The following is a 9,982-nucleotide window of genomic DNA, read 5'->3' as shown; positions in this document are numbered from 1 at the left end:
GAAAAGGAGTTGACATCATTTTTTTTTGTTTCAAAAGAAAAGGAAAAGCCTGGTTCTTCAAAAACCGCGAGGGTCAGTTATTAAAGTGGGGCCCAGGCGCGGAGCCATCGATGAGGCCCGACTGTAAATGTTTGCAGCAAAACATCCACAGTTGGTTTGGTTTACTCCAGCGCGAGGGTCCACTTCCTTCCTTTTTTTCATATCTGCGTTTCTGTCTTCCGTCGCCAACCGACAGTTTTCTTGTCAACAACTTGAGAGTTCTTTGATACCGCCGGGTTTTCACTGTGCCAAAACGCCTCATGGTCTCTGCTCTGAGTTCTGTGAGGAGGACGAGGAGATGGTTTTCATGTCCTTAAAGCGTGATTTCCTCTCTGAATGCAAAGACCACCGGAGATCTTGGCTTTAATCAATGCTTCAAAACAATTATAACGCCAGGGAGCATTCCAACACGCATCGCTGATACATTTACCACAGTCACATTCGCTAGTGTGTGTATGTGTATGTGTGTGTGTGTGTGTGTGTGTGTGTGTGTGTGTGTGTGTGTGTGTGTGTGTGTGTGTGTGTGTGTGTGTGTGTGTGTGTGTGTGTGTGTGTGTGTGTGTGTGTTTGTGTGTGTGTGTGTGTGTGTGTGTGTGTGCGTGTGTGTGTGAGCATGTGTTTGTGTGCTTTTATGTTTAATATGTATTTGTGTGTGTGTGTGTGTGTGTGTGTGTGTGTGTGTGTGTGTGTGTGTGTGTGTGTGTGTGTGTGTGTGTGTGTGGTGTGTGTGCAGTGTGCACGCGTGCATATACATGTAAGTACACTCGTGTGTGCGCATGTGAGGCGTGTTTGTGTGCATGCGCATGTGCTGTATGTGTGTTGTATGTGTGTGTGTGTGTGTGTGTATGTGGGAATGCGTGCATATGCATGCGCCTGTGTGCGCATGTGCAGTGTGTGTGTGTGTGTGTGTGTGTGTGTGTGTGTGTGTGTGTGTGTGTGTGTGTGTGTGTGTGTGTGTGTGTGTGTGTGCACCCGTGTACGGTGTGTATGTGTGTGTTGTTTGTGTCTTGCTTGCCTGTGTGCTTGCAAGTGAGTGAGAATGCAAGTGTATTTGTCAGTTTGGAAGTTTTTGATGACTTATTACTTCTGGAGTCACCTGGTGGTAATGTGTTATAAATGTCAGTGTGTCTCTGTCAGAGTTCACATCTAAAGTTACCTCTCAGAGATATCTGTCAGCAGGTTCTCCTGTTCAGAGGGAGATGGCGGTGGAGCAGAGAAGCAACAACGTGCTAAATAAGTAGTTTTTAACGTACATTAATAATAATTCAGTTAAGTGTGTATTTACACACATGCATATATACATGCATATACACACACATTTATAAGTAAGTACATACATACATACATACATACATACACACAAGTACATACATGCACACATACACACATAAGTACATGCATACATATGTACGTACATACATACATATAAACATAACCACACATAAGTCTGTGTGTACATATATAGGAACATGCATACACAGTCCTGCCATCAACACATATAATCTCTTATGAATCCATTGAGAGCGGGGTCTCGGGGGTTAATTCAGCCATCACTCCATGTTTGAATCAACTCCTGACTCACATTGAGATGAAAGCCGGGCCGGTCCGAACTGAGGCCCGCCTCCGGACCCCAAGCCCGATGATCCCGGCCGACTGGAGCGGATTACTGCGTGTTCGTCTGGTCGGACCTCCGTCGCGATGGGGAAACTGAAAAGAAAAACAATAATTAGAGATAATTGCTTGTGTCCAAACACAAGCATTAAAGCCCCCCCTTGCCCCCCCCCTCTCTCTCTCTCTCTCTCTCTCCCCTCTCTCCCCCCAAGTCTCTTTTGGTAGTTTGTGAGGTGGAATGAAAAAGACACCCCCCTGTTTTGACAGCTGGGCAGGCGGACATAATTTGTGACAGCTGAACTGAGACGTCTTTAACCCACGGGGGAGAGATAGAGAAACAGAGAGAGAGAGAGAGAGAGAGAGAGAGAGCGACAGGGGAGAGGGAGAAAGAGAGAGAGAAGGAGAGAGGAAGAAGGAGATCTAAAGACGAGATCTTCCCTTCAAGAAAATAAAAAGATGCGTGGAAAGTAAGACCAGGAGGGGGGTGAGGGGTGCGTGGAGGGGGGAGAAATGAGGGAGGGGGGGGGGGTGTATTTAGATGAGGCGATTGTAACACAGTGCTAAAGGGGAGGGGATGTCTCTGGAAAAGATGAGGAGGGGAATAACACTAAAAGGGGAACAGTATTAGTCACACACCAGGAAGCTTTAAAGAGAGGGTCTGGAATGGAGCGATCGGCAGTGATCTGCATAGAGAGCGACTCCACGTGGAATGTGTGTCGCGGAAGACGCTGGGACGTCACAGCTCCACTGACCGTGGTGTCATGCCCGCTTTGACACATTGGGTTAATTTGCTGCTCCCTGCCAGTGACCCTTGAACTCAAGGGGGACCTGAGGTCGAACTAAGCTCAGAGTGAGGCAGCCAAAATCATGTCAGTCTCAGGAGCCGGGGGTCAAGGGTCGCCACTGCGACTCTCGGTATATAGGCCAAAAAACCAGGACCATATGTGGACGGAAACACATTTGAAACAAAAATAACTCCTGATTTTCCGTCTTGGTTGCGGAGCGGACCCTTTCCCACCTCTCCACCCAGCGAGGGTTTGGACGACCCACCGCAGACATTCTGCCCTAATTCAATAAAGTCCTAAATACCACCGTAAAAAGCAAATTGACACAAGGTTGGCTGCCTGCCATTTAAATTGTCAGTGACAGAAGTTTTCCCAGCGGTAATAAATGAACACAAACATAGGATATATTTTTCCAAAATCCCGCTCCCAAATTCTCTTATGTTTACTTTTCGAACTTGCTCCTAATTTCTGTGCGTGTGAAATGTTATACTTACTGTTGTATCTACTGACGGGGAGGGGAGGAAACTAGGGAAGGCAAGGAACAGTTATTTTGGGGGGTCCTTTGGGGGTGGGGTCCCTCAGTAGATGCCTGTCTTCCATTAATCCATCATAGAAGATCCTTTTCTCCGCAGCGAGCGATGCATTACTTGTTATCTGATAAACAGACGCAAAGCAATTCATGTTTGGCCACTGTTTGTGTGTTTGTGCTAACTAAAGTGCACTTTAGCAGGCTTTGAAACAATTTAACACTCGATTTATGATCTATCATAACTCATTTGCAATTAAAATAATGTGTTATGGTGGGGGTATGCATTCATTAATAAATAAACATTCAAATGTATTATTTTGAATAATTTCATAACTAAATAAAGAATAAATAATTAAATTAATTAATTAAATAATTAATAACTTATTTAATGTATTAATAATCCAGAAAAACATTTTTTACGGATAATTATAGATGGTGTATCCAGAACAAAATGTCAACCAAGGTATCTGTTCCAAGATTGCCTGTTCAAAGAGCTTGTCTATTATCATACATAGGGGATGTGAGAGGTGGGCATAAATCTTTCCCATGCAAAATTTCTTGACTGGGGTGGTAATATGGTTATTTGCTAGTTATTTTATTTTTTTCCAATGAATTTTTTGTTACTGAGAAACCTCTATGTTATTTATTAGATGTAATTACAATATTTTTTTAATTATTGTATTCCTTTGTTATTAATAAGTTATTAACAATAAAGTATATACATTTTTGGCATATTACTTAAAACAAAAATGGTGTTAAAAATATTTCCCACACTATTAACCTTATATATAAACAGAAAGTATGATGTTGTCCAGTCCATCGAAACTATACGGTTTTGACGAAGGCATAAAGCGTGTGTCACTACACATATCTGAGAATGTGTGTGTGTGTGTGTGTGTGTGTGTGTGTGTGTGTGTGTGTGTGTGTGTGTGTGTGTGTGTGTGTGTGTGTGTGTGTGTGTGTGTGTGTGTGTGCGTGTGCGTGTGTGTGTGTGTGTGTGTGTGTGTATGTTTGTCAGTGCGTGCATGTGTTTCATCATACTGTGTGTAGGGTGTGTATCTAGATACACGTGAGAGTGTGTGCGTTTCTGAGTGTGTGTGTGTGTGTGTGTGTGTGTGTGTGTGTGTGTGTGTGTGTGTGTGTGTGTGTGTGTGTGTGTGTGTGTGTGTGTGTGTGTGTGTGTGTGTGTGTGTGTGTGTGTGTGTGTGTGTGTGTGCGCCATGCTTACGTGCGTGCATGTGTTTTCTGGTGTTATTCGAGTCTGTAGCCCAGCTCCATATGAGGACGGCTATGTAAATGGGGTAATATGCTGTGCAGGCCTGCAAATAATTTCCTGTGGACTGACTATTTATCAGATCCGCTTGAGGTTAAGTCTCGATGCTCTTCACACAGACCTGGCGCGTGTATTGTGCGACTGCGTAGCCCGGAGGGGAAAACTACAAAGTCCTAAAGAAAAGATATGCCGAATTGGTTGTTACGCTGTCTTTGCTTTTTATTGGTTGGAAAGGATTTACTTAATAAATAATCAATGCTTGTTTATCGAATTTGACCAAACAAAACATGTGATGTGCGCCTGCGTGTGATGTCGAGGCGGGTGTTTCTCTGCGTCTACGCGGGTGTTTCTCTGCGTACGCGCGTGTTTCTTTGCGTCTACAGGGGGGTTTCTCTGTGCCTACGCGGGTGTTGCTCTGTGTCAAGAAACAACGGGTGTGTCTGACTTAATCGTGACTCACAACAACAAACCATACCTTCTGAAACGTTGACCTGAGCTTGCTGGGTGGTTCCACGACTGGCAAGGCTAACTAAAAACGGCAAACATGCTAGAACAACAGGAAGATAATTCAGGTTTGATTGGTCGCATGTGTTCTTCATAAACCACAAAGTTTCCCTCTGCCTCCAGCGTGTCTCCCTGCCTGCAAACACGGACGCCATGTTGTTCCCGTCCGCGCTCCCCGTCGTTACGCTGACACACGGAGCAAGTGACGCGCTAGAGGAGCTTTATCCCCTCTTTAAATTGTTGATACCTAATCACACAGTGCAAAATACTAATTCATATGACTTTCATATTATCTAATTTACAGATGCAGGATTAATATAGAATAAATCCCACGATCACATCTTGTTAAATATTGTTACCTGTGCAATAATGGAGTAGGCCTAGGGTAGATTTATTTATCGGTCTATTACATGTGACAGTGCAAGCATAAAAACAGCATGATAATACACTCTCCATATAGCAGAGGCCTGCCGGACACGCACGCACGCACGCACGCACACACACACACACACACACACACACACACGCACACGCACACGCACACGCACACGCACACGCACACACACACACACACACACACACACACACACACACACACACACACACACACACACACACGCACACACAGGAAGTGGCAATGGGACATGTTGAGGAAGTTCACTATTAATCATGTATTTATTTATTTACATGTCATTATTACGTATTTATTCAATTGTAATCAATTATTTATTTATTGAAAAACTAGCAAGCCTGCATCACAACTAGTAAAGTATGTCTATGTTTACATTTCGGCCTAACGTGCAATCTTCAAGATGTAGCCTAGACTAGATAGCAATCATTAAAATAAAACTTCATGATATATTTCACGGTAAGGAATTAGGCTACTTAAAAGTCGGGAAGACAACAACTTTGGAAAAAAAATAGGTAGGCCTATCTGGAGAAGTTTTCCCACCACGGAATAATCACAGGGCCTTGGAGAGCTCTAAGTTCTTCACTCCGCGCCGGGAAATATTATGAAAGTGCCGCAAACTCTCCCAAATGGCAAAACAAGTATTAAAGAAAAGAATCAGCCACGTCGACCACACGTGTTTCACTGTGCAGCAGGCCTACAATCCATCAGACCTATCAAATGCCTTTATTTACTCCTATTGACCACATCTTTATCCAGACGAACTGCAAACTGAAGGGTAGGACACATTACAGTTTTTGAAACAAGACAAAATGTTTGGAGAAAATATGGCCAGAAATATTGTCGAATAGGCGTAGGGGGTTAAACTATCAAGTGAATAACTAAGGTGCTACACAATTAGGCCTACATATTATTACAATAAAACAGTCTCCATAAACTTAGCCTATTCTTGATCATACTGAAAAGTAATTTTAAATCAAGGTTATAATTAAACGGTATGTAGGTTATGCCTGCTGTGCTGTAAATATGTTGTGAATGATAAATAATAACTTTATTTGTAGTTTATTTTTAGGCTATTGTTATCATAGTTGTCATTGCAATAAAATAACAAATAAAATTAAATAAATAAATGATAATAAAAAAATAATGCAATTATTATTATTGTAATAATAATAATAATGTTAATAATTATAATAATTATAATTATAATTATTTGATGGATAAATAATGTGGCTAACTTCCTTAAAGTTAAGGCCTACATAAGGAGCCGGAGAACAAGTCAATTCCTCCGTCGTTCTGCCCCCGTGTGGTGAAGAAACACTCGAGCCTGCTGGAGAAAAAACGAAGAAGCAGCCCTCGCCATGTGTCAATTATTTTTATTCTTAGACAGCCATATTCCCCACACACTCACACGAGTCAGGCAATGGGCCAATTCAGCCCAGTTTGGGTGAACTAAATCCGATTCTTATGAGAGAAGATAATGTAAGGCAAAAATATGAATAATATATAAAATAAAACGAAAGCCAAAAAGAGAAACCCACGATTAATTACAAAGTTTATCATTATTAATAAGTACCAGCCTACATTATTATTCGTAGGCCTATAACATTTCTGTATCATTACATGTGGCCATTGGATGCTGATGTGGGTTAGGTAAAAAAAGTAAACAGCATATTATTTTGTATTCACGTTCTATTTCCATGCATTCCTCAAAATGGTGTAATTTCTTCGCACACCCACTGCACATCTCCAGAGGCAGGGTGCCAAGCCAAACAGGGTGTCACGCTCTAGTTTATGGGCGCGCAGCCTCAGGAACACTTCAGGATCATTTCAACACGTGCCTCCATAAACAGCAGACAAATGGTCAACATTACCTCCCCCCAAGGTGCAAATACTTCCCTCCTCGTCTGCGCATGAGATGAAACTCATTAATTTCAGTGATTTATTCCACAAACACAAGCAGGAGAAGCTCAATCACAACCTAACCTAACTGACTGTCAATCAGTGAAGAACACAAAAAAGGCAGACACAGGTCGCAGTTGTGAACTGAAGACACAGACGAGCGGCTGGGACAGAACAAGACTATAGTGTTGGTGCCTCTCTGTGTATTTATGAACCAGGCCCTGCGTACAGGCGTCGTTGTGGTTATGCAGGGGGGTAGATGTCTTCGTATGCAGGTGGAGGAGGAGAGCAGGTGGAGCTGTTGTCTTCGTCTTTCTCCTCCCCCTGCTGTCCATCCTGAACTCTGTAACAAGCGTTAGTAACATATATACACGTTAGTATGTTACTATTAAAAAAAGATAGCGGCAATATTGCAGAAATATGAACTGTGTAGTCCTCTATGTCTGTTTAAATCGTTTCTTATTTTTTAATTCAACTGTGTTCCAGTGGGTCTATTCTTTGAGTCATCATAGTTTGGTAAACTGATCTGTTTAGCCATGGAGCCTCAAATTTGATTAACTATTAACTTTGGCTGGATTATATTAACTACCCATCATTGTATCTTAGACGAGGTGCTCCTGTGTTCCACTCCAGAGGTTCTACTTCAGTTTTAAACTCTATCTTAATAACAAGCAGGGACGTGCTTCATTCAACTTTGTCTCTCGCATCGAATACTCTCAAGTATCCGACAAAACATTCAGCAGACGCAGAGGCAGTAAAACAAACTATGAAGCTCAGACGCTGTTCCCTCCCCAGAAACCTGAAGTAACATTGACATCGGAGCGTCTCCCACAGCCACCGCCCCCCGACACAAAACAGGGGTCGTTCTCCTCCAGCGCTCACCTGCTCCTCGTCGGTCTCGTTAGCGCACGGCCACGGCCGAGCGGGAAACCGTCCTCTGAGGTGAAGGCTTCGTTCTCCACGGGGAACAGGTGGTGGAAGCAAGGCGGGGGTGGGCCCCTGTCGCCCACTGGGTGCAGCTGGCGGTGCTGGTAGAGCTGGTGGTGGTGCTGCTGCTGCGGCGGCGGCGGGGCCAGGGAGTCGTACGGCGGGGGGCTGAACTGTGCCGCGCAGTGGAACACCACGGGGGGTTGGACGCCGTTGAACACAAAGGAGAGCTCCGCCGCTCCTCTGTGCTCCTCCGCCGCCTCCTCCTCCTCCTCCGCCCTCTCTCCGGTAAGCCGGTACAGCAGGCAGGGGAACATCCGGAAGCTGCACGTGCTGATCAGCATGAAGACCCCCCCGACGGAGAGCATGATGGGCCCCAGGAGACCCACCCACTCCAGGCGGTGGTCGCCCACTCCCTCTCCAGGTGGCGCCTGACAGCCCGTGATGGTGAACACGGAGCCCACCAGACACAGGAATACCCCCAGCAGCAGAAAGACGCCCCTCGTCTTCTCGCCAACCAGCCCGGTGTGCGGATAGCCCGTCAAGGTGGTCGGGCCGGTCTCCATTACCCCCTCACCCACCCACCCCCCTTCCCCCAAGGCCGCCAGAGTCCTGAGAACCCCCAGAAGCCCCTTGGGTCTTCGCGGGATGAGGTGCACTTGCTAGATTGCTGCTGCTGTGTGTGTGTGTGTGTGTATGTGTGTGTACGTGTGTGTGTGTGTGTGTGTGTGTGTGTGTGTGTGTGTGTGTGTGTGTGTGTGTGTGTGTGTGTGTCTGAGAAAAGTGAGTATAATGAAACAGAGCATGAATTCCTAACTGCTACTCTGTGTCTGTCCGTCGGTCGGTCTGGTCGGTCTGTCTGACGGTCGGTCGGTCGGACAAAGTGACAACACAGAATGTCCTGATGGCGTGTTTTTATAAGTTAGACTCTAACTGAAGTGCCAGGTTATAGGTTAACTCATTCAGCCATTGAACTGCTTGAGGTTTGTTGAGAACTCATGCCGACATGGGAATCAACATTCAGTGTCACAGTCAACCGTAGACGTAGACGTTTGTTGTACTATTGATGTCATTGTTTATTCTGTTGCTGTGTTTGAAGTGACATTGCAATACAAGAATAAGAATGCAGCATCACGATAGCACAGCACCGCTCACTTATCAAAGTCACACACTGAATACTATGAACAACATCAATAAAATGCTATGAAAACATCACTTTGAGACGGAGCAGAGGGGAACTCGAGGGGCGTGCTGAAAGAGAAACGGGCCCAGGAACACTTGTCTGCTCACACGGACCAAGGGGTCTGTGTGGATCCAAACATGTCAGACATGGCTTCACACGGACACCCACATGGCCAGCCACAGTGCGGTATGCATAAGTTATAACCTATGACTTACATAAGTTATAACCCACCGCCGCGTGCTGCGCTGAGTGAACAATGCATAGCAGGAGCAGGGAGAGCTGCAGCGGATCACGCTATAACGTGCTCTGGACAGAGCCGCTGGCGCCGCACAGCACGCAGGCCTGCAGACCGCTCTGATTGGCTGAGCCAGCAGGAAGTCAAATCAGGATGCAAATCAGGATAAAGGTACCGTTCTATAATCTAAATGTGGTACAGTGAACTGCAAGAAACGAGTATGAGTATAGTATAGTAGGATAAGGAGCATAAATACCTACCTCATACTAGTAAATACCTAATAATTCTTACCGATAATGTGTATGATACCGTTTTAGGTTATTTCAATTAAATCACTCAAATCACTCAAACCCATGCATAGAGCCACGTTGTTTTTATCAATAGTAATGTTTCCTTTATGTTGTAGTTCACACTAGATGACTAGTCTGTCATGTGTGGTCTCAATAATACCATTCAACTATAGTTTTCACCTTTGTCCCTCACATTTTTTTACACATTTTTCTTGAATCAGGTTACAGGGTGTTAGGGTAAGGATTCTATGTGTTTATATATCCTTTTATTACACATTCAGTCCCTATGGCTTCA

General features: G+C 44.6%; 1 protein-coding gene across 1 annotated transcript; it reads right to left on the bottom strand.

Annotated features, from left to right (window-relative positions):
* Positions 1 to 1,582: 1,582 nt before the first annotated feature.
* tmem174 (transmembrane protein 174) lies at positions 1,583 to 8,545 on the bottom strand. Its single transcript, XM_056587854.1, is given in 5 exon segments — positions 1,583 to 1,663; positions 1,665 to 1,746; positions 7,137 to 7,144; positions 7,302 to 7,395; positions 7,935 to 8,545. Coding segments are annotated over 5 exon segments (876 nt in total).
* Between the last annotated feature and the right edge of the window lie 1,437 nt (positions 8,546 to 9,982).

This window comes from Gadus chalcogrammus, chromosome 4 (genome assembly GCF_026213295.1).
Source record: "Gadus chalcogrammus isolate NIFS_2021 chromosome 4, NIFS_Gcha_1.0, whole genome shotgun sequence".
Taxonomy (NCBI): domain Eukaryota; kingdom Metazoa; phylum Chordata; class Actinopteri; order Gadiformes; family Gadidae; genus Gadus; species Gadus chalcogrammus.
This window is presented reverse-complemented; position numbering and strand designations above follow the sequence as displayed.